This window comes from Typopeltis vanoorti, chromosome 7, assembly GCF_054136105.1.
Source record: "Typopeltis vanoorti isolate ZY-2024b chromosome 7, IOZ_Tvanoo_1.0, whole genome shotgun sequence".
Lineage (NCBI taxonomy): Eukaryota > Metazoa > Arthropoda > Arachnida > Uropygi > Thelyphonidae > Typopeltis > Typopeltis vanoorti.
This window is the reverse complement of record NC_143555.1, coordinates 3,930,311-3,956,908: the sequence shown is the minus strand read 5'-3', so window position 1 is coordinate 3,956,908 and position 26,598 is coordinate 3,930,311. Positions and strand designations below refer to the sequence as shown.

Below are 26,598 nucleotides of genomic sequence, written 5' to 3'. Positions count from 1 at the left end.
CAATGTTAAATGTGAATGAAAAATAATAAATTACATAACATAGCTTCATTCACAATTTAACATAGGCTCACCCTTTCGTTGAAAAATTTTTATTATAAGAAAAATTTTTCTTTTTACACTAGGCTCCTTTAAAAAAAACTGGATTACATATTCCTTTTCGATTTTTCAAGTAATAGCCAGTTTTACTGAAACTTGGTTCTTTATTATGTTTTGTGCCTTTATTCTCTTTCACCTTATCATCAATTCTCTTATTACTATTATTATCACTTTCTGCATGTCTTTCAAGTTTGTAGTATAGGATTCTCTTCTTTGAATTAGATTCACGTTCTCCATTATTAGAATTAAGTCTTTGTTGTCTCACAACTTGGTGGTTTGTTCTACGATATATAGATTAGACATTTTAACAAAATTGACTTCAACCTTTAGTTTACTATCAGTGGTAAGTTCTGATTTGGGTTTTGTCACTACTACTTTTTGCTCATCAGTAAGAAGAGGAGTATCAGATTGAATATCTACATGAGAGTTATTACCACTATCTCTATTAGATTATTGATTCACAGCTGATTTTTCTTCAGTAGATGGTCCTGATTCAAGTGGCAATCTAAACTGTTTTGTTTGATACTTAGTCCTATCACAATCATGAATTTCATTTCTTCTGATATATCTCCTTTTGTTCATCAGGGTTATTTCTTTCTTAGAAAAGTCACAAGAAAATTGATATCTTGCTAGGAAGTTTGTTCCCAAGATAATGTGAGAATCTAGATTGGAAGCAGTGGGGGACAACAAGTAGGTCTTGCAACACATACAGTCCAAATTCTGGCAGGTATATTCTAGCTCGAACCTTTTCATACGCTACAAAGTTTGGATTTGAAAGAGTAGTAATTTTTACTTTGGAGATAGTCCTTTCTAATAGTTGAAGCATTACATCCAGTATCTAATAAAATACTACACTCAGAACCTAGGATTTCTCCTCTAACTGTCATCATTCTATCATTAGGTGCCTGGTGTTTCTGAATTCTATTATTTCTTCTGTGGGGTTTGTATCCAAACTTTGAGTTCCATCTATTGTTAAAGTAGTTTTCCTTGTTATGGAAACAATTCCTGGCATAATGTCCAATTTTGTTGCAATTGTAACACCTAAGAGGATTTCTTTGCTTTGTCTCTGTCTTGGATTGAGGGACAACAGACATTTGTTGTCTAACATCATTTAATCCTCTGATTACCTCATCTAGGCTACTTAAAATAGATTGACTTTGTTGTTCAACTTGATGTTTGATCATCTCCTCAATTTTATTTGTAGTGGGATTTTGATTTTCTTGAGATTTCAGAGTAATAGCTGATAACTGTCTCACAACTTCATTAAGACTATCCATTATAGGCTGATTTAACTTATTCACTTCCTGGTGAATTAAAGTTTTTACTTCTGTCATCAGTTTCCTGTCCAATTGCTCTGTACTCTCTGTCACATAGTTTACACTACTTGAATTTTCTCCAGTATTCTTTGCCTTTCCCTTTTCAACTTTACTTCTCCTTTCTATTTCTGATTGGTTGAATGAACTATCAGTTTTATTCACGACATTCACAAGACTTGCATTGGCTGAGGGATAAAGGTCACCTAGTATTTGTTCTTTTTCCTTAACACTTTTGAGACACTCTTCTAAAGTAGAAATTTTCTTCTTGTAGGCTGTTTCTCTTAATTCTTGCCTAACACCTTGTCTAAATTGTTGGAACACAGCCCAATCTAAGTGAGGTTTATCTTCACCAGTAACATTCAAACTGTTGGCCAATGTTAATAACCTATTGTGAAAATCAGTAACAGTCTCTTTATCCTTTTGAACAATTTTCTGCAATTTCCACAAGTTAGGACCTACACTTCTAAGTTTACAAAATTGAGACAATAAGGTGTCTTTAAATTTGGAATACTCAAAAGTTTCTCGAAGTATTGGAGAAGAATGCAAAAATGTTTTTGCTTTACCTACCAATTTACTTCTAATCAGAACTAGCAATTGAAAATCAGTCCAACCTGCAATTTCTCTAAGTTTTTCAACATAGGTAAAGAAAAATAGTACATCATCTGATTCTTCACCTGAAAATTGGGGAAAAACCTGTTGCGGGTTTACCGTACGAAAGAATTCACTGTCATTCATTTCAGAGCTTGATGTGACAGCCATAATGATTAATAAATTACTATCTCAATTAATTCAATCTTTTTACTTCAATTTTAACCTTTTATCTTTGCCTGAGTCCAGATTATAACCAGTTCACTGTGATTTAATTATTTCACTTTCTAAAATTTTAGGGAGTAATTCTACGATTATTATCACTAAACTTAAATTCAATTTCTTATCTTATAGTTGTTAAATTTAATTCCTACCTATTAAATCACATCCTGTCGGCTGCGCCATTTGTCGTGACGACTCTTTTCTGTCGTGTTCTAAATCTATCTAGTTTCAAGTCACTTTTATGAATAATACAACTAATTACGAGATGATCACCGATCCAAAAGTAGGGAAATTTATATTTATACTGCGCCACCCTATTCTTAGATTAGTCTATATAAATAGTAGGATCAGTTCTAAATTAAGTTAGCAGTCATCTCATTGGGCCGAATCATCTATTATTATTTTTACTTGGGGTTCCCGCAAGATTCGAATGTTTATGAACGGTGCAATAATAAGGAATTCAGGCAAACACAATATTTAGATCAACAAAATAAAACATTTAATATATGATATGGTTAACAAAATACAAGAACTCTATTTTGAAATGGAACTATACAATTAACTTAACACATCTTCTTAGGTCACTGATGCTAATTCAATGTTCTAACTTTCATATACTATTCACAGTCTCAAAAACACAAATCTTCTTATCTCAAGTTAATATAACAATTTCACATTTTATTCAGTCTTCACAAATCTTTCAGCTCAATGTTTATATTCACAGCAGGCAATAAACTACGTAAGCTATATTCCAAGCAAATATATTCCCGGACCTTGAGCATCGGAGGTATATTACAGTTAATGCTAGAATAGAGAAACTTATACAACTACTCTTACCAGACAAATTCTTCAGTACATCAAATTATTGAGAGAGCACTTATGAATTAACTTAATTAACATTAGCGGAACACACATAACAAATATTCTCCATAGTTTAAACTGTATTACTGTAAGTCGCACTTCACTATCCCAAACAACAGTAATTAGGTACTAATATCTTTTCCTGTTCACTTTTCTCCAAGTAATCAATATAACCTTTTTCTTAGGGCAACAGAGAATTTAATCGTAATCCAGATTAACTAGAACTAATCAGAATTTTCGCATTGACTGTACAGTTTCCTTTTATCTGATTACGATATCAACCTTTCTTCATAACAACAGCAGATTTCGCTTATAACATTAAACTTTATGTTTCACTACTTATAGGTTCACTTTCGAACACTATACTCATAAATCTCTGCCCTGAGGATTATATAATCTTGGTTCCGCAAAACTCTCTCCTCCTTCTTAATAATAATTCTTCTCTATATTTCTTTCTATGACCTTCCCTCTTCTCTATATATATCTCTCTCTCCTATCTATGACCTTCACTCCCCCCTTACGTTCGAACGCCACGCTCTCTTCACTCGTGGTTGTTTACGCGTGCGTCTCCATGACAACAGACTAAGCGTAAACATTTTGCCAATGTAATGTATGCTCTATTACTGCTACATGAGTGATTACATAACATTAAATATTTCACAAATAAGAACAATATAATATTTAAGCTATTTCTTCAACTTTTTGATTACGTATACAGTTAAATATAAAATAACACTTTACGTTACACCATATATATTTAGTTATACAAGATTCTATACATTTTATTATTTTATAAGTTAATAATAGGTCAGGTTTTAAATAAATATTTAATTAGTAATTCTTATTTAAGGAATAATAAATAAATTTATATGAGCCATGATTAATATTTAATAAGCAATGTTAAATGTGAATGAAAAATAATAAATTACATAACATAGCTTCATTCACAATTTAACACTACCTAATAAGGTGCACCACGAGAAGGTGAGGATTTGACATTAGGTCAGAAGCACTGATCAGTTCTCTGCATTCGTTTAAAGGCTATATGGAGGTCTCCTCTTAGTTATACAGCTTTGACTCTTATGCACTCAATGTTCAGAACAGAGAAGTGGAAATTTTTCAGATACAAACACACGGACTACAATGCCATGTGAATAATATTTTCTTCCTTGACGCTCTACATTACTCATTATTCTATAGTTTTTTTTTAAAATGTGACTCCCACCCATGACAGGTTTTTGTAAATCTAGTACATTCTTACTGTGGTTGAGCTAAAGTTGATGAAAAACCACTTTTCTGGACTATCATTGACCATTACTGAACAGTTTCATGTGAGATTCTTTAACATGGAAATCATTGCTGATATTCAACAACTGTAGCTGTTCAAAAATCTGTACTCATAATGCACAACTGCACATTTTTCACTGAAAAATGTAACCCGCATTTAACAATTGCACAATCTCATTTGAATTATTTTACAGGTTAAGTGTTATTAGTGTGCTGGCTTGCTGTGTACATGTCGACACTTGCTTGCATATGCTACATTTGAAATACACAGACAGGGCCACCGTGGGTAGGTGTGCAGGTTGTTCACCACACAAGAGTGGCATTTTGTTTGATTATATGTATATTGAAATATATTTTTATGGCATCATTTAAGGAATCCCAGAATTATATATACAATGTTCATATGATGTATCCAGCCTGTATTCATTTAGACATGTATAGCTGTGGTTGCACGCATCTGGTATTCTCATTGTGTTAATTTATCTTGCGTGATCCTACATATATTTGAACTGACTGTTTTTCGAGAGAAGCCTAAGAATATAATCCTAAGGGTAAGTGATATTTATTATATTGTAAAAGGTTGTAGCATAGTGCTTGAGAAATTAATGTTTATTATTGATTGCAAATATTGTTTATCAATTAATTAATTTATTTATAAATAACCCAACCCATCGTGAAAATTCTTCAAAATTAATAATTAATAATCCTTAAAAATTAATTATTCTTAAAATTAATAATTAAAAATTAATTATAATATAAAAATTAATAAATAAATTTAATTTTAAATATTGAATTGTAGATGTCAGAAAAAGAATATTATATATAAAAAAACAACAACTTTGTCCAGAGCCCCAATACAGGAAAAGAAGAGCAAAGAAATTGCAAAAGAAATTCTACTAAACAATGGGCTATATTGAATTCTCATATTCAAAATTTAACTTTAAAACCATTGTCAAATACAAGATGAGAGAGCCATATAGAATGATATTAGAATTAACATACATGAAATTTATCAAGCCCTCTTGGAAATAATTGAAGACACAACTAAAGATATTGAATCAAGAGCACAAGCTAATAATCTTGTTTTAAAAATTATGTCATTTAAATTTCTTTGTTCAATTATTATATGTCATGATAATATTTTAACTAAAATTAATGTCATCAGTAAAATGATGCAAAACTCTTCACTTAATATAGAAACAGTTATCGAATGTGTTGAACAGATTACAAAAGAATTAACAGATTACAAGACAGATCAAAATTTTGAAAGTATTATTAATTCTGCAAAGAAGATGACAGATATTTTGGATGTAGAACCAGTTTTTCCCGATATTCAAAAAAGAAAAAAGAAAAGAATGTTTGATTATGAAGAGAATGACGAACGTCAAACTAGTACAAAAGATAATTTTAAAATACAATTTTTTTTTGTGATATTAGACAGTACTCTATCATCTTTAATTGAAAGGTTTAAATTGTTAAAGGAGAATAATGAAATATTTAAAATCACCCATAATGTCAACGCATTGAAATAATGGAAGGAGGAAGACATCTTAAAACATTGCAAAGACTTACACTTGAAATTAAGCAATGATAAAAATCCAAATGATCGTGATATTGATGGCAATGTCCTTTTTGAGAAACTCAAAACTTTACAATGTTTGTTTCATAAAAAAAAGATATATCTCCTCATAATTTCTTGAACGTCATATATGAGAACAATTTACATGATAGTTTCTGAGTATTTCAGTTGTTTTAAGAATTTATCTAACACTACCAGTATCAGTGGCTTCAGAGGAATGAAGTTTCTTGAAACTCAAAATAATTAAAAATTATTTACGACTGACCATAACCCAAGAACATCTAACAGATTTGTCTATAATATCTATAGAAAATGATATTATTGATAATTTAGACTTGGGTGAATTAATTAAGAGATTTGTGGCATTAAAACTACAAAGTGTATAAATTTTGTGATTTTATAAGGTACATGATGTCATTCATGATGTGATTGTATTTATAAATTTATGTATTATTTATGTATATATGATCCAAAATTATTTCGTTATACATATAAATATATACTTTACTTTTCATATGTGATTTCCTTGTTTTGTGTGATTACTCTTGTACTTATTACTTTAATAAATATATATTATAATCATAAAAAAGTTTCCTTTTTTAATTACTTTCATTAACTTTCAAGTGGGACGGTTTTTTAAAGTTTGAACAAAGGCATGTTAAAGATACCAAGCAATTTTAAACCTGGTTTTACTCCATTTTTCCCAAGTAAGCAAACAGACAAAATTTCAAGTTTGCGCCTGCAATTGATGCAAGACTAGCTGATCCCACAGGTAGTGCAAGACCAAGGCAACTCGTGGTAAAGGTGGAGCAAGCTCTGATCACTAATCTTAATATTTACCCTTAATGCCAAAACACATCTCCAGGAAGGGGATGTATGATGTTTTGTATTAAAGGCAAGGGGCCACTACCCAGACCGGTTTCGACCTTTATTGAGGTCTCATCAGTGGGAGCCAGGCTAGAAATACCAAGATTTAGTAATGCAGAGCTTGTAAGTATTTTACCAAAACAGGTTACCATAAGGTGTTATACCTTATTAAATAAAAATCTCAGGAGGAGATATAAATGTAGAAAGTATTTTTAACTTGGGTATAGTTATGTTAAAGATACCAAGCAATTTTAAACCTGGTTTTACTCCATTTTTCCCAAGTAAGCAAACAGACACAGCTTGCTCCATCTTTACCACGAGTTGCCTTGGTCTTGCACTACCTGTGGGATCAGCTAGTCTTGCATCAATTGCAGGCGCAAACTTGACATTTTGTCTGTTTGCTTACTTGGGAAAAATGGAGTAAAACCAGGTTTAAAATTGCTTGGTATCTTTAACATAACTATACCCAAGTTAAAAATACTTTCTACATTGAACAAAGGCAGTTTGTATGTCTTCCTGCAGTCCTGTACACAGAGTTTTGTAACTAATGAGGATCAGACCTGTGTTCGTAATACATTTCTGACCGAGAATAACCTCAGGAATAATATTTTGTAGTACTGACATAAAGTCACCCTATACAGAATACACAAATCTTCAACAAATGAACCACCATGAAACAAACTGAGGATTTCTTTTTTTTTTTTTTTTTCAAACTTAAAATGTAACCTTGCCTGTATAGAACGAAATGAAGTGATGAATGGAACCATCATATGGAATCCTGGTGTGCTTGTTTGTCTCAGAAGAGCACCACCCTGTATAGAATAAAGAAAAATATTATAAATTATTATACAATCATTTAAGAAAATGATAATAAACTTCTTACTCTTATATGCTACTTACATAAATCTATAAAATTTTGATAACCATTCAAACATGTAGTCAACTCTCATTATAACAAACACAGCTAAAGCAAATTCAAATTATTGAAAAATCTTGATCAAAGTCTCATACATACAATGTAATGATAAAAGAAATTCACTATAACAAATTATCTGCTATAAGAAATTATTCCTGCAGTCCCCACAAGTGTGCTATGTTGACAGTCAACTGTAGCTTCATCATCAATAACATTAGATATATAACACTATATTGTGATGCCTTCTACAGTTGTTCTTATCCAAAAACAACAAAAAGCTTAGTACTTTTTTTTTTGGATACTATCTCTTTGATTTTTTTTTTTGTTTGTTTACCAAATTTCATATTTCATTTCAAATCTAAATTCCAAAATCTTCCCATGCCACATATTAAGATTGATGAAATACAATGCAGATGTCAAGCAACACATTATTCATATGAATTTCATTAAGAACAGTTCACAGGTTCAAAACTGAGAGTAGGAGGAAACACCAATGATAGCGTAGTAATGTCATTATTATCATTATTATTATGTGACACCTCCAAGAAGTCCAAGGATTCAATCACGGGGTGGGGACTTTACTCCATGCTGCTACACACATCTCCTTTTTCCTACTACTTAATTCTCCTACTACATACAGCTATCATCAATGCCATCTACTACCCATCAGCAATAGTATTTTTTGTCTGATTGCATGTGTTCTGAAGACTGATTTGCCTATATGATGGATGAAAAACTCGAGTTTCCAGGAGGAAAAAAAACCATGCTATAACCATATGAGATTAGCTAACTTACCTTCAAATTAAAAAGTCCATATAAAGATTCCACTCATAATGGTGAGAATTGAACTTAGCCCTTTTCCAATCGAAGTGCAAAATATATTGTCATTCTTCCAATTGTACTATGGAGGCACTTGTATATCCACTCAAACATGTGCCTTAAAAGAAAGTAATCTAATAATTTATCTATCAACAATCAGACAAATCACCATTTTTATTCATCTCTAATGTAGTCTTGAGCAGGATAAAAATAAGTCAAAAAAAGAAAAATGTACTTAAGTCAAGCAGATATCAAAAGCTACAGGGAACTATACAACTATTATTAGAGAAAAAGTAAAGGAGTCTGAAATCAAGAAAACCCAACCTTAGAGACTGAGTGGTAAAATCTAAAGTAAACATCAAATACTTCTGACAAGGAAACATGACAAAGTTTTCTGCAAAATCAGAACTGTGAACAACTCATAAAAGTTAGAGGTTTTCCTGGAAAAGAAAACATATCAAAAGTTTGGAGCAATTTAATCAGCATGTATCAGTAAAAAATAGAGAAAAATATAAAATATATTTTATATGATGATGATCAGCCAGTTTTTCTACCCATTACAGAGTGAAAGCCTCTCCCATTGCAGGAGGTGACCCAGTCCATATTGGGAGAGTGTATTTATACTTGGAAGAATGAATGTATGAAGGTGGAAGACAATCACAAACATTCATGCCTAGGTGGGATTCAAACCTGCAGCCTCTTGGCTGGAGTGTGGATATGCTAACTACTCGCCAACCAGGCCAGCAATATTTTATATAAGATATAAAATATTAGATTTTATACATACAAGTTATGTATAAAATCTAAACAAAAATCATAGGAAGATGTTGGGAATAATATAGAATACAAATGTTACAAAGGTAGGAAAATATTCTGGAAGGTATGAAAAAAAAAGCTTAAAAATGATGGAAAGAGTACTGTAAAAGCAATCAAAGATAATAAAGGTAACATAATAAAACTGATGAAAAAGGTTCTGGACATTATCATTCTAATTACTTGAAAAAATTCCTAAACAAAATAAGCTGTGATGGAACAGTGATAGAAAATATCAAAGAAGGAGATGAATTTCATCACCCTGTGTGAGAGTGTCTCCCTGCTTATTAGAGGCCTGAAGTGGCTTGTAAAAGTTCCATGTTTGGTCTCCATTATGCACACTGGATAATGGATTACCCCCAAGGGTCAGTTCTGGCTCCCTTCCTTTTTAACTTATTCATTGCAGATTTGCCTACTACAGCCTCTAAGAAGTTTTGTTACGCTGATGACATTGCTCTAGCCAATAGATATACCAACTTTACTACAATGGAAGATATACTAACAAATGACCTTGCAGTCAGTCCTAGATGCATAATTCTGCAAATGGAGATTACACCCAAACCCTAGAAAAACAGAAGTTTTATGCTTCCACCTGAACAATATCCAGACTAACAAAGAAGTGATGGTCTACTTCAACCATAAACTGCTATGCCTACAACAGATTCCCTGAAATATTTTGGTGTCACTTTGAATAGAGTGCTATCTTTTAAACCACATCTCATTAACACAGCATCCAAGCTAAAAACATGAAACAATATACTGCAAAAACTCTATGGAACAACTTGGGGTGCCTCAGCAGCAACGCTTTGCTGCACTGCTATTGGTCTCGTTTAATATACAGCTGAATACTGCTCACCCATATGATTGAACAGCACCCATGTGTACTTGGTTGATGCTCAGCCACTGTGCACCTTATTTCTGGCACTGTGAAATCATCCCATCCTACTGGCTCCCAGTGCTAAGCAACATCTCATCTCTACTACATCTCCAAATTTCTTCTACTTGAATACTTTTCTGGACTAGAGGTCAGGCCAGTAAAATAATGGTTGATCAAATCATTGTCTCTTTGGCATACTGTTTGAAACGTAATATAGCTTGTCTCTGTATAAATATGTGTGTGTGTGTATACTCCAGATGATGACCTCTGGAAATTAAACTCTAATTTGTCTGAAATGAATGCTGATTTCTGTGAAACACTAAAGGAAAGGACATTTCGAAAGATATTATCACTGCACAAATACATGATATGACTACAGGCATACCTTGGTCATATGAATGTTAGGTTCCAGGCCACCATGGTATAGTGAATTTCATCATATAGTGTAAATTAAAGATACCAAGAAATTATATACTTGGTTTAATCCTTTATCCTAGTGTGAGCAAACAAAGTTTGCACCTAAAGTATTTTCAAGACTGGGACAACTTGAATATAGAAGCTGATGACTACACATCACTTGCCTTAGGGAAACTTAACAACATCGCATAGTGAATCACTGTTTCCATGCAACCACCCCATATGTGCATAGATTACATAAAGCATCTATTTACATAGGATATGCAAATAAAAAATTTTGAATAATTTTTGCAAATGAAAAAGTTATTTTGATTAATTTTTGCTTCAGGGAACATGGTAACCCGTTTGTTCATCAATCAACACCATTAAAAGTTTTTCCACTTTGTCAATAAGATGTCATATTTACAGACATGTACAAACTTTGTTTTCTTACACTTGGATAAATGATGAAACCAAGAACATAATTTACTGGCATCTTTAATTTATAGTATAACCAAGTGAAAAGAAGCTTTCAACATCTATCTCTAGTCCACAGTATTTTAGTAATAAGGTGTGACACCTTTTGACTACTTGTATATGGAAATATTGGTATCACTTCTAACATTCAAATGTTTGGAAAAATAATCCCCTGGCAGAACCCAGCAAAATACCCAGGAGTACACCTGGACAGGAAATTAAATTTAAAGAGGCACACCGACTACATCATCACAAAGGTCAACCAGACCATAGCACAGCTGTACCCACTCCTAAACAGGAAAAGCTTCCTAAACCAAAATAACAAAATCCTCATATACAAGACAATAATAAGGCCCCAATTACTCTACGCCTCACCAGCCTGGGGACACATGACAGAAAGAAACATTAAAAAATTGCAAACAACTCAGAACAAGTGTCTCAGGATGGCACTAAACACACCCTGGTTTGTCAGAAACTCTCAACTTCATCACGATACTAATCTACCAAGCATCAAGACACTCATGAAAACCGTCGCAGAAAAATTCTTCGCAATAACAAAAAACCACAAGAACCAATTACTAAGACAGGCATCAAACTACCGCCCAACAGACCACTTCAAACACAGAAGACCAAAAGACATCTTAAAATGAAAACAACTAGAAAAGCTCACCAAGAGTGGGCATAATACCCACCCAGCTACCTCAAGTAAAGAGATAAAGGGATAAAGAGCCAAGGGCTCACTCCATGTACCACAGAAGTTAACAGTTAACAGCTCCGCCGGCGATATCTCAGTTTTCAGCAAGATAAGTACTTTGGTTTTCTTTCATTTGTTTTTTGTTCATTTTCACTTTGATTTTATTTTACTGATGCTAGTGGTGGTTTTGCCCCCAGTAGCATTGTTTTTTTTTTTTTAAAGTAAATAATAAGATTTTTGGTAATGAAGTTAATATCTGCATTACTATAAAATGGCAGCCATGATACCACCAAAAGTATTCCCATGGCTGCCATTTTATAGTAGTAGCTCAAACAGAGCATTTGCTGGTGGTGTAGAATTATTTCTATATCACAGGATTACTTAATTCTCTGTCTTACGACTGAAAGGTTTTTCTTTCCCTCTCTTACAATTTCTTCTTTTACAAACGCAGAGGTTTTAGTCTTTTTCCCCACCTGAGATAATGGTACCAATTCCTCCAAGGCTGCGAATTCTAGGAATTGAAATTCCAGGATGTGAAGAAGCAAGATGGGTGACTAAGATTTTAAAAGAGATAACTGATGCTAATAATACTTATTCTTTCACCAAGTAGAGTGAAGCGAAATATTTAATTGTAGTTAAAGATGTGGAAACAAGGGACAAACTATTACAGGGTTTTACTTTTGAAGGCAGCACAGTTATTCCTGTAATGGTCGGGAGCCAGGTTAAACAGTAAAAATCAAAAGATTTCTAATGGAATATACAGAGAATAGGAATGAAATTCTTATACAGACATTCTCGAAATGGGGTAAGATTAGCCATATGAAAAGGTTTATCAGGTGAAGATTCAAACTGGTTTTCTGGTGATGTCACTTTCACAATGGATATGAAGACACCCATACCAAATTTTGTTAGCATCGGTACAACCCGAGTTATGGTAAACTATCCTGGAGTACAAAGGCAGTGCCTGAATTGTGGTTCATATGATCACTTGGGTGGTAACTGCCTCAAATCTAAATGTTTCAACTACATAGAGATCAGACATATTGCTAATCAGTGTCAAAACTTGTCAGAAATGCGAAAGTTCTGAACACTGCATTAAATGTCCCTTTAGATCTTTCTGTGAAAGAGTGGGTGCACCGATAAAGCCAATTAGAACACCGTATATATATCAGAGAGGCATAATGAAGAGTTCCCAAATCTTCCAATTCAGTCTAGTAAAGACCTTGCTTTTAAACAAACTACACTTAGTAAAATAACAAAAAAAGTGCATGACTAAATCAGCTAGAAATTAGCCATTAAAATTCCGAATCTGCAGGAGCCACTTTCCCAGTCAAATACAGATGGAACAACATCAGTTGAAATTACCAGTAATGAACCTAGTATAACAACTGAACAGATACAAGACGAAATTCAAAAACATGAAAAAATGTTCTACAAGGAGAAACTGGATAAGAAACAGAAAAGCAAGTAAGACAACTGAAAAAACTTAATATGCAGACAAGATCATCAAAAAACAAAGATAAATTAATAAAAATAATTGAGGATGAACAAAAAAAATTAAAGGAAGGAACTACATCTAAAAAAAAAAGAAGTAATAAAAAAATGTAAAGATGGAGATGGTTGTAGATCATCAAATGAAAACTCTTCAGATGCTCAGAGGAGTTTATGCATTATGAAAAACCATCTAATAAAGGGAAAGCAAGAGATAATATTAAAGAAAATATAATAAAGCTTACGGATTCAAAGTTTTCTCAGTACGATTATCATCTACATGAAAAGAAACTAACTAGCTTCCAAATCAAGAATGATAGGAATGAAACTGAAATAATGGAAAGCAACTGTAAAAAACTGGAAACCAGTTTACAAGATGCAGACTACACAATTGCTCCTTCACAGATTGAAGACCTCATCAGGTTCATCAAAAATTTAGAAGTTAAAGACTTACCAGTGACACTTCATTAATAATACCATCTCCTTTCTGCATTGCCTCATTAAATGTATGAGGATTCCACAGGCAAATTAAACAAGAAACTATATGAAAATTTGTGCTATGCCATATCAGATTTTTGTTTCTCCAAGAAATATACTTCAGCAGATATAAAAACTTGAACAGACAGATATTCACTTCTTCCTTATTGCTTTGGAAGATTTAATATGGCAGGAGCAGGAGTTCTTATTATTACCCCCCTCCTTGGGTCATTTTGTAATATCCAAAGGGATATAGAAGAGAGAATCTTGACAATAGACTGGAAATACTGTGGATGTATAATAAAGTTTATAAATGTTTATGCAAAAGCCAATGGACAGTTAAATGAAAATTCTTCCAGGAATTGGAGCCATATTTATATGGTGCCCACAACATCATAGCAGCTGGAGACTGGAATTGAATTGAAAATCCGACATTAGACAAAATAAGAGGACACCCCCAGTGGAAAAGTGGGATATGCACAGTTAAAAATATGTCTCGACAATGCTCAACTAGTAGACATATGGAGGATTTGCAATCCTAATCTCCAGGCTTACATGTACATGAATCAAAGTATTGGTACCCATCTTGATCAAATTTATATTATTATTATTATTATTCGTGACACCTCCAAGGAGTCTGAACACTCATCGTGGGAGGACACCTATTGTACAACTCTCCATCTCCACAACTACACCGAACCTCTACCACTAATCACCAACATCAGCGCCATCTACCGGCCACTACCACCACCACCACCACCACAGCTAGTATTTTTTTGTCTGTAAATTGTGTGTGTTCTGAAGGGTCGATTTGTCTGTATGCGGGATGAAAAACCTGAGTTTCTGGGAGAAAAAACTCTGCTACCTCCGTATGAGATCGGCTAACTCACCTTCGATTGAAAACCTCCATATAAAGATTCCTCCCATCATGACGAGAATCGAACTTAGGCCATTTCCAATCGAAGGACGCAAACGTACCGTCGTTCTTCCAACTGCGCTATGGAGGTGCTTAAAAAGAAAATGTGTAGATGGGGTGTTATTGAGCTATAAGCTCAATGGTGGTATTGGGGTAACAGCAATAGCCTAGCCTCAGTTAAAACTTCATTGGCTACAGGTACCCATCTAGAATGACCCTGAATTCAATAAAATAAAATCTGAAGTTACCTATCTGAAGTTACCACAGCCTATATCTCTATCAATCCCTTAGAAATAGAATAATTCAGATATGACATCAACATATCAGATCATAATCCAGTTCTACTTCAGTTCCATTGCATGGAACAAGTAGAGATCAGTTCTGGACCATGAAAACTTCCACCAAATTTTCCGTTGATCTTTTCAATCAAATTCCAGATCCTTTGTTCAGATTGGAATAATGTTACCTGGAATTGAGATATGTGGTTAAAATTCAATCCAGTAGTAAAACAGAATATCATGGAAAGAGGAAATGAACAGGTTTTCCTCAGAAGAAAAAAGTTGAAAGACATGTATAAAGAGAGAAACTGGTTTGTAACAAACCAAATCAACGAAATAGAATGTAGCAACACATTAAACATATTATATTAACATAGAGATAGAAGTGGAAAGGCAGAAACAAGTAGAAGAAAGAAATTTTAAGTTAAGAATACAGCAGCACTTGGCAGATAGTCCTTCAGCTGCATTCTTCAATAGAAAATTCACTAAATTCTGCAAAGAAAGGACTATCACTCAAATCTGTGTTGATGGTGAAGACATGTCCACCACTGAAGACATCCTTGATTCCTTTCAAAAACACTACAAAAATCTGTTTGAAATCACTGGTATTGTGGGAAATTATAACTACTGGAACATTAATGGCTTTCCTGTTGATATCCAAGATGGGCTTGACAGATCCATTACAGCATCTGAAGTTACCACAGCCTATAAAGAATGCCAGAAAAGAAAATCCCCAGGACATGATGGTCTAGGCACAGAACTTTACCACAAGGCCTGGGATTTTATTCTTCCCTTTCTAGTTATACTATTTAATTCTTTTCTCTCATCAGACCATATACCAAGTGAATGTGTAGCAAGCCATGCCGTCCTCATTCCAAACCTAGAATGAGGTTTTGGAATGAGGACATATGTGAGTAAGCTACAATAAAATAGTGCTCCCGCATTTCATCACTATTGCAAGAGTTTCCCATTCAAATTAAACATCAAATGGAAATCTTAAAAGCAGGTACTAAGTAGAAGAAAAATCCAGGACAACCTGTAAGTACTTTTAGTGTATTAAACCAGTTATATTTCAATCTAAAAATCAGCCAGGTGCAAGTGCCTGCTATGCCTACTGTGTGAAGCAAAGATGGCGGCAACAAAAGCCAATGACGAACAACCACCCGTGTCTTGCCAGTATAGCGGCATCAACTGCCGACAAACCCACAAAGTGCCACAGCTGCAAAATTGACATCAGCAATAAAAAAAAAGGGTATATAATGTGCGAATTCTGTTGCCACTGAATACATGCTCCCTGAACAAAAACGGACAAATTGACACATAAGATATATATCGACCTTAACCAATCCTATTTCTGTTTGCCGTGCCTCCCATCTGTAAAACAGCTCCTGAACTTAGCAAACGAATTGAAAACCCCGAACAACACATCATTGCTAGTATGAATGAAACTCTTTCCTCCAAAATACGAGAACTAGAAACCAAGCTCAAATCAACTGACTATCAGCACCACAATGTAAGCTCACCCTTACCAGCGAATGAACTCCTCCATGAAATAATCGCATCAATGGTGCATGACTCGATGGAAGCCAAAACTTTCCAAAAGAAAATGGAAAAGCACTGAAAGAAGACATCATCAAATTAGCATAAGAATGCAACATTGATCCTAAAAATATCATCACGTGCCATTGTTTCAGACCCATAAACAAAAGAAAGGATGGAACGAACTTTTCATGCCTCGTAAAAGTGACTTGCAACGCACCGACAAGCACATCAAAACTAATAACAGCGATCAACGACAAGTTCAAAGACACTTGTCTACAATTGCACATACATGCTCGACCAGATTTATCATTTACACAAAGAGAATAAGAACGCCAGCTTCAAAGACAACTTGCAGAAAAATGGTGACTACAGCTTTATCATCGACTACAGACAGGCTAAATTGGTGCAAAAACCAAGGGATACCACTATCAACCACCATAGTGACCAGTATGCACGCACTGCATAGGAAATGTGCAAGACCCCTGCGGTCAAACATATGACCTCACAAAACCCTACAAATCCATATTACCGACATCCATGGCCTAAACTCCAACCTTTGTCCACGACCACCTGCAAGCTACCAAACCCCACCTACTCTTTCAGGCAGAAACTCAGATCTCACCTCCCTCCAGAACTATTCATCTGAATCTTCCAAACTACACACTCTTTAACTCCTTTCAAACCAAGGGTGACGTCCGTGCATACATCCGCTTGCCAGAGAGCACTCAACCTAGAATCACCCAACTTTGTCTTTCTTTGGATGAAAATATCTCTACCCAACTCAGTCAAATTCATATGCTGTCTCTATTGCTCCCCTAATGCTGCCAACCACTCTGAGCACTTCAATTTCCTTTCCTTAAAAACTTTCTCTAGTCTAACTTTCCTAACAGCAAAATCATTCTCATAGAAGGTTTTAATGTCCACAACACCAACTGGCTTTCCTCCTCCAGCTATACAGATCTTGCAGGCAGAAATGGTGAAACATTCACCATCACTAATGACCTTACACAACTAGTTCAGATGCCAACCAGAATACCCGATAACCCCAAACCAAATACCCTAGACCGCTTCCTTACCAATGTCCCTTCCAAATACACAGTGAATGTTGAATCCAGTAGGCAATTCTGACCACAACCTAGTGCTCATCTTCTCTCCCATGCAACAACGCTTACACAGCCACTCCCATACAAGCATAGTTTGGCATTATAACAGTGCTAAGTGGGACAGCCTCCACAACTTCTATACCTCATTCCCATGGTTAGACTATTGCTTCTGACCTTCCAACCCAAACACATGCACTGAACTCATAACCAAAGTGATCCTCACTGGCATGGAATCATACATTCCCCACAGTACTCTGACCTGGTGTTCCCTAACTAAACCCTGGTTTTCCAAAAGATGCGCCAAGGATGTACAAATGAAAAACCAAACATACCATTACTGACTCAAATCAAGAACCCATCCTCCTTTTTCGGGCTTATACCCAAGCCCGAAAAAAATGCAAAAAACAATCAATGCTTCCAAAACAGAGTTTGAAATAGCAAAAAGTAGGAAATTAGCAGCCTGTCCAAATGGTAGCTGAGCCTTTCGGTCCCTCACCAAGGCAATCAGCTGTAACTTCTGCCCAACACTATTCCCACCTCTATCATACCCATATGGCTCCATTGCATCATCACCTACAGAAAAGGCCAATCTCCTGGCCTCACACTTTGCTTCCAATGCATGCATAATTGACAATAGCAAATGTCTCCCAACCATTCCAGATGCCAACATACAATGCCCACTATATCCTTTTGCCAGAAAGAAATCAGCAAAATACTGTCCAAATTAGACACAAAAAAGTCTCCCGGCACTGATGACATTCGTCCAATTGTTCTGAAGTTTGCACACTAGAACTGTCTCCTGTCCTATGTCACTTATATATACTGTCTTACTCCAGTGGTATCTATCCCACAGCCTGGAAATTGGCCTATATTCAACCCATTCCCAAGGGCGACAAGTCCTGCCGTCCAACTACCACCCCATCTCGCTCACCTCAGTCCTGTCTAAAGTAATGGAAAAAATCATCAATTCCCAACTCCTACACTACCTTGAAGCTACCCGTCTAATAAACCGGTATGGACTTCGGTTACTGATCAACAGGAGATCTGCTCACATACATCACCCTGGATAAATGCCATGGAGAAGTTTAGCAAATCTCAAGTGGTTGCACTTGATATCTCCTATGCATTTGACCAGGTCTGGCACAAGGGCTTACTAAGCAAGCTGCCATCGTTTGGTCTATCTCAAGACCTCTATAGTTGAAGTGCCAGCTTTCTGTCTGGACTCAGAAAATTTCTATGTGTGGTGGTGGTTGATGACTCCTTATCCTCTCACCATTCAACTAATGCCAGAGTTCCTCAAGGTTCTGTCCTCTCACCAACCCTCTTCCTAGTATATATCAATGACCTACTTCAGCTTACCTCTAACCCAATACAGTTTTGCAGATGACAGCACATTGCACTCCTCCTTTTCTTTTGGTAAACCTTACTCCACACAACTCACCCTAACCTACAGAACAGCAACCACCACTGCCCTCAATTCAGACCTCCAAGCCATTCTCCAATGGGACTCAGATAACCTAGTCAATTTCAATGCAAATAAAACCTACTACCGTCTCATTTCTCACAAAAATGAACCATTTTCACCCAGTTTTTTGACAACACCCAAATTTCCAGACAATCTGCAATTTCTCTTCTTGGAATTACCCTGACATCAAACCTCTCCTGACATAAACACACAACAACCATTGCATCCTCAGCTTCTAAAAAACTAGGATTTCTCTTTTGCTCAAGATGTTACTTCACCCCTGAACAGCTGTTAATCTTATACAAATCACAAATCGGCCCAACCATTGAATACTGCTCCCACATATGGGGTGGGGGCCCCCAAAAGCACCATCAAAATGCTCAACTCAATACAGAGGAGAGCAATCAGACTTATTAACATCTCTTACCAAATCACTCGCCCCACTTTCCAGATGATCAGTCTCTGCACTATGTGTTTTCTACAAATATTTTGATGGAAAATGTTCATCCGAAATAGCATTAATAATTTCTCCACTTAGTACTAAGCTTGCTGGAACACATGCAGCTGCTGCTCAACATCCCTATACAGTGCACCTTGAAACCCACAGAACAAGTTTCTTTTCCACCTCCTTCATCCTTGCAACTGCTATACTATGGAACAGTCTTCCCATTGATGTGTTCTCTAAGGAATACAATATACAGTCATTGAAATCCAATGTGAACAAGTACCTTCTTTCCCAACCCATACACGGTACTAATGTACTATAGGTTGATCTACCAACCTCTCGTGTATGGGCTCAACATAAAAAAAAAAAAACTAATAGAGATCACATCTTAATCAGCAGCTAGAGGCCTATTTCTCTATCTAATACTGACTACAAGATATTTTTCCACATTATCAATAACAGGCTCAAAGCGATTAGTCTTTGGACTCCTTGGAGGGATCACGAATAATAATAATAATAAAAGTGGAAATAAGATACATAATTAAAAGCACACAGGTGTTTGGAGTTTTTTCACTTGGTTATACTATAAATTAAAGATGCCAAGATATTATATTTTTGGTTTAATCCTTTATCCAAGTGTAAGCAAACAAAGTTTGCACCTGAAGTAATTTCAGGGGAGGGCAACTCATATAAAGAGGCTAATGACTTAACATCACTTGCCTTAGTATCCCATAATGCAAAGCGCATATCCTTATGGACATATATAATGCTAAGCATTATGGAAAGGGTCACTACCCAGACCGGTTTCGTTCTTTAATGAGGTCTCATCAGTGGGAAAAACAGTGTCCTGAAATTACTTACACATGAATAAAGAATTAAACCAAAAATATAATTCTTGGCATCTTTAATTTATACTATAACCAAATGAAAAAACTTCCAACATCTCACTCTAATCCAGGGTAATTTAGTCATACTTTTTTGGCTACTCGTATTGGAAATATGACTTCTGCATTACTCCAGTCTTGGTATCACCTCTGGGTCTTGCTCCCATTGATGAGACCTCAATAAAGGTTGAAACCATTCTGGGTAGTGACTCTTCCCATAATGCATAGCATTATACATGCCTGTAAAGGTGTGCACTTTGCATTATGGGATACTGTAAACAAATGTTATTTTTGGCCTATATATAATATCTTTTTATCTTTACTCTCTATATCTTTATTCTATTCCTTCATAGCTTTACTCTAATGTTCCTTTATTCCCTCATCCTTTCTCATTTACTCTACAGCATGCTATGTTTATCTACCCTTCACACTACGAGTCTTATGCCTAAGATACTAGAAAATTTATTTAATTTAGACTGCGCCACTAATATAATTTAATTAGAATAAAACTCAATAATACGGCTGGCAGATTTCTCTCTCTCTCTCTCTAACACAAATTCCTTCAATAAATCTTTACACAAATAGTCGTGGTCTATTCTTTTACTTAACTTTACGTTTCAGCTATATCATTTAGTTTCCCACTCACAAGTCCAATTTATTTAGGAACAGTGCAGTTGTAAAAATAAACAATCTGGCAGCACTCCTTTAATAAAAAAAAATCAAAACACATTTTATTTACATTACTATGAAATATACATGAATTAAACAATAAGGAGATTGCTTTCTCTATCCATCTATAAAATCTTTAGCATAAATTAGAACCTTTTTACTTCAACATTAAATAATCTCTTTAACTCAAAAACCTATTAACTCTCTACATACAAATTCAACTTATTAAACTCCTAGTTTACTTACAAAGAGGTTAGAGTTATTTTTACAAATTTGATATCAATTTCCAACATGCCAATTGGCTCTCTTAAGGACACTTCTTATCACTATTAAACAAAAATCTTAAACGTCCTTCTATAACAACTATAAGAGGGAAAATACAAAAGTGTGAAACTTACAAAGGCTCTGTATCGCACATTCAGTCAGAAGTCTTTTACTAAAAGTTCTATGGCAATTCTTTCATCTTAGATCTCAAGCTTCCTTCAGGAAATTTGGCTTCAGTAGTATCTCATCGAAAAAATAGTGAGTCGTAAACTCGTACAGCTCCAGCAAAAGATTGCTTTCCCACGGCAAAAAAAAAAACTTCCGAATGAAGGTGCTTAGGGTAATTTGCCTCGCCTTTTCTCCTCTGCTTGGGCTTGCCAAAAATGCCTGGACAACTGCCGCTTTTGTCTGGTGCCTCAAAATAGCTCGAAATGCCACTTCCACTAACTCGAACTGCTGCCAACTGACTCACCAGGATCCCTCTCTCTCTCTCTCTCTCTCTGGACTGGAAACTTTTCTATGGCAATTGGAACTTCTCCTTTCGGCAATTTAAAGTCCTGTCTGTGGCCTAGAAGCTCTGTCTCTGCAACTGCTGGAAGCAGGCAGCTCTCTCTGGTGATGTCTGGAACCGAGCAGTTCTTTTCTCTAGTGACCTTTGAATCCGGGAAGCCCCATATGCTTGGCTCTGTCGCTTTTTATTATGCCTTCTCTGAGACCTCGCACGAAGTTTGTAACCCCTGAAGAATTCAGCATGATTCTCCCATCTTAAGTTTCAAGTTCGGCACGCTTTCTGTTCTCTTCCGCTTTCTTTTGATTGTAAGCTGCCGGCATCGGAAAGTTGTTTGAAACTTTCTGACTCACTTCGGATGTGTTTACGTGCAGAGCTTGTAAGCCTTTCTCATACATACAAAGTTTATAAACAACCTTTCTTATGCCACCATGTAGATCTATTACATACAGCTCTGGCAGCAAAACATTACCTTTGTTTTTAACACTCTAAAATATTCTTATTAAAGGAGTATATACAGTTAACTTCTAAAGAGTTATTTTTAAGAGTTTTTACAATACCAAAGCAAGTGATGTGAAGTCATTACACTCTTTATACATTTGTGCCTGAAATTACTTCAGGCACAGACTTTGTTTGCTTACACTTGGATAAGGATTAAACCAAGAATATAATTTCTTGGCATCTTTAATTTATGTGTATGGAGTTCCAGGCCAAGCAGTAGAATTTAATCTATTTCTGCTATGTGATCTAATGCTCATAGTTAATATGAAAAGTAGTCGATGGCAGTGCTATCAGTAGACCTTACTCAAGCATTTGATAATGTCTGGCATCCCTTTCTGTTCCACATTCTCCAGGTGTAGGTAAAAATTGGTGTAGGTAAAAAGTTGCTATCCATTATCAAAGGAGCTTATGCCAATTCAACTACCCGCTTCTTAGTTAACGGATTACTGTCATACCCGGTCAAGATTTGAAAAGGAGTTGAGTCAAGCAAGGTTGCCCTCTTAGTTCACTTCTCTTTGCACTGGTTCTTGAACCTTTCTTACAGGGAGTTGACAATACACATGCTGTGCGAAGAATAACAGTTCCTTCGACTATGAAGGAAAAGAAGGTATTAGATGCCGATGATGTAGTGGGCACTTTGAAGAATAATGATTCCATATATATCTTTTTTTTTTTTGGTATTTTGGAAAAATTCAGAAAGATCAGTGGATTAACTACTAATGCAGAAAAGACAAAATTAAATGTTTTTGGAAAGTGGGATCTTGGAGGCATTCCTTTTGATCTAACCCCTCATTATACTTGGAATTCCCTTCTCTACTAACCCAATATTACCAGTTCAAGAACTTACATAGAACTTTGAAACTTTGGAAGACTAGAAAATAGGACCACTTTCCTTTTCTTCTAAAGCATAGCACTCAAAACCATAATCTTTTCTGCTCAGTTGTACATAATAAATATTGCAGACATCACAGAAGCTGAAGAAAAGCAATTATATAGTAAGAGTGTGCAATCGTTTTGGTCCAGCCAATACCAAGAAGTTAAAAAAGAATTTCTTTGACTACCAAAGAAGCATGGAGGATTTGGCTTCCAGTCAAAATTCTGCTATTTCAGCAATATAGCTTCAAAAATCCATAAAATATTGCAGACCAATCACACGTGTGCACCTTTCTCCTGTACTACCTGGGTTTTCATCTTCTTCTGTTTGAAGTAAATGATTATAAAGGTCTAAAAGTTGAGATTGTTCCTGAATACCAAAACACTCTGTGCTTAACACTAAGACTGCTACGATACTCTGGCATCGACATTCTTTCAAAAAAAAAAAAAGTAAAATTTAGTATGAAGAAATCTTTAATTTCTTTCATTGCAAACTTCCACGGTAGGGTACTAACAACAATACTTTTTTTCATAACTTATTTAAGTTACAAGGATACCCTAAAAGGAGGGATCTTGCTTGGAGAACTGCATATGGCTGTCTTCCAGTCAATACTATCAAATGGAGGTACTTTAACATCTGAGATCCAATCTGTGACATCTGTTACCGATTGGAACAATAGAACATCCATTCTACAGCTACCCTCTTGCCCTGCGTATTTGAAACAAATTACGTAAGGTGTTCAGCATTCCATTACTCATAACAGAACAGATTTTTTTTTTTGCAGCACCCACTGCCTGTCAGCAATGGGAAGAGAATTTTGATTTTTATAATTAATGAATTAAAATTCATTAATTATATAACCATTCATGGAATGTCAGGAAGAAACATGGATTTGAAAATCAGCAACATAATAGTGTTGATTATACTATACTAATTACTCTAGGCTTATGATGAGCACCTCTTTACTTTTTAGACCTCAATAAAGGTCGAAACCAATCTGGGTAGTGACCCCTCCTATAATGCATAGCATTATACATTAAGGATATACATTATACATTAAGGATATGTGCTTTGCAATATGATATACAAATGCCTTATAATATACTACTGTGGAAATTTTATTCTTCAGTCAGACAATTTTTGTATTTAGAAAGAAGCATTCTAGGAGATATCAAATTTTGGCTAGGTAGGTGGTGTAGACTACCCACATTATGCAACATTCATCAGGGGGAGATAAAATTCTGTCTATTTTTACTATGAGAGGTTTTTTTAAATGGTTCCATCCTCTTAATTCAATGTGGTCTTATAGTCAATTGCAGGGATAGCTGGAGAGCAATCCCAAGCAGAGAAGGCCAACTCAAGGCAGTTACTCAGATAAGGCTAACTACCTGGGTATCAGTCATCTTTGTGCTTTAGTTTCAATTGGTCATTTGGTTGTTCATCTATATGAGATTGGTAAAATAGGAAAACTGATAGCTTTTGGCTATATGATGATATAAAAGAAGCTGAGACCTTTTCTCTCTCTCTCATGCTGCCTTTTATTTCTCCTAATACTGTCAGGCTCTCTTGCACCCCTATACTAATTACTCTAGGCTTATGATGAGTTACTTTTTCACCTCAATAAAGGTCAAAACCAATCTGGGTAGTGACCCCCCTCCCATAATGCATAGCATTATACATGTTCATAAGGATATGTGCTTTGCATTATGGGATACTAAGGCAATTGATGTGAAGTCATCAGCCTCTATATACAAGTAGCCCAGTCGTGAAGTTACTTCACACATAAACTTTGTTTGCGTATACGTGGATAAAGGATGAAATCAAGAATATCGTTTCTTGGCATCTTTAATTTATAGCATTAATCAGTGCAGCACTTTTTTTTTCCCTAAGAAGTGAAAAGTGCTTCACTAACTTTATCTTTGTTTTAAACAACTGCAACAACAGTAGTGCAAGGTAAGGTTAGCCTTTTGGCTATCTCAGTGTTTGATACACTATCATCACTAAATTAATAATTTTGTTATGCAATATATTAGGTTTACTTCTTTTCTTCTTCTTTTCACTGGCAGCAACAGCACCCTTACTTTAAATTTTATCTGACATTATAACAGTTATAAACAGTTTTTAATTCACAGGAAAACACAAAAACGATGTAGCGAGCAGTAATTGTAAACAAACAGTTCGTGAAAACAGCTCATGGGATGATTCATAGAAGTGTCATGTTGCTAAAACTGTTGTATGAGTGACTACAGCATCATATAAATGGTCTTGGTCATAATTGAAACATATTGTATGATCAGATTGTTGTAAGACATGGCTAGAGCTTTGCTTGGCTTTGTGCCAAGAATAGTCGATTCATGCTGAAGGGGAGAAAGAAATGAAGGATGTACGAATTGGTCCCCAACAAGTGAAATCACATGCTTCATAGGTAAAATGTTCCAACTGTTATACAAACAAAATAGTTACCACTTTAAAAACTACAATGATCATAAAAGCGAAGTTAATTTTCTGACATGTAATAATAAACAACTTACTCCACAACACGGATTGATTACCCTATTATCGGAATGGATCCTCCTCCTGTTGACATGCGCAGAAGTGTCTCGGAGGGTCTCGTATCTGTGGGCGTACATTATTACTGTACATCGAGATACGAATATGATACTTAAAAAAAAAACTACTGAAGACTAAGGAGAATGAGACTTTCCAAACGTTTGGAAAAGACAATCATTTTGATTCAGGTGTTTAAACAGTTCACTAAGGCTTCATTATGACATATGACACAAATGCTGCTGCTGAAAACTAGTTAACTGCTGGGGAAGGATGTTAGTAGTGTGTGAGAAGTGCTCAAGGGATATTTGAGAAAAGCAGCAACAGAATGTATACCTAGTGTGAGGAGGATAAATTAAGTAGGAATTAAATGGATAAGGGGTATCATCAATCAGGAGCTGTAACCAGATGTAAGCATTGAGTTGCTGAGTGATCCTTTTAAAAAGTTTATCATCCATGTGAAGATAGTGTATTTAACTGATGTAACAAGGGCTGATATAGAAACAAAAGTAGATGAAATAGAGATATGTAGGATATTACAGAACCTTGATGCAAATATTATGAGAATGTTCTAGGGAAAGGGTAATATCCTTAATCAGATTGTTTATTTGAGTCTTTGTTCTAGAAGAGTCCTGATAAAGTTGAAAGAGGGAGAAAATGGATAATTCAATTGTATAAAGGAGACTCAAAGACAGAGGTAGCCAATTATTGGACAATTGTGCTTGTCAGTTTAATATGACAAATTGTAATGTTATACACTTGGGAATGAAGAAATTACCAGCTGTGTACAACAATGATGAATTTGGGCTGGACTAAGACAATTTTG

At 35.2% G+C, this 26,598-nt stretch overlaps 1 protein-coding gene across 4 annotated transcripts in view; it reads right to left on the bottom strand.

Moving 5' to 3' along the window:
• LOC150104456 (erlin-1-like) overlaps window positions 1–26,598 on the bottom strand; it is a 354,949-nt gene that overhangs the window by 266,479 nt on the left and 61,872 nt on the right. For all 4 annotated transcript variants that reach the window (XM_090395630.1, XM_090395631.1, XM_090395634.1 and 1 more), the window contains exon 4: window positions 7,548–7,628. In XM_090395630.1, the coding sequence (XP_090251756.1) occupies window positions 7,548–7,628 (81 nt within the window). The remainder of the gene's footprint in view (window positions 1–7,547; window positions 7,629–26,598) is intronic.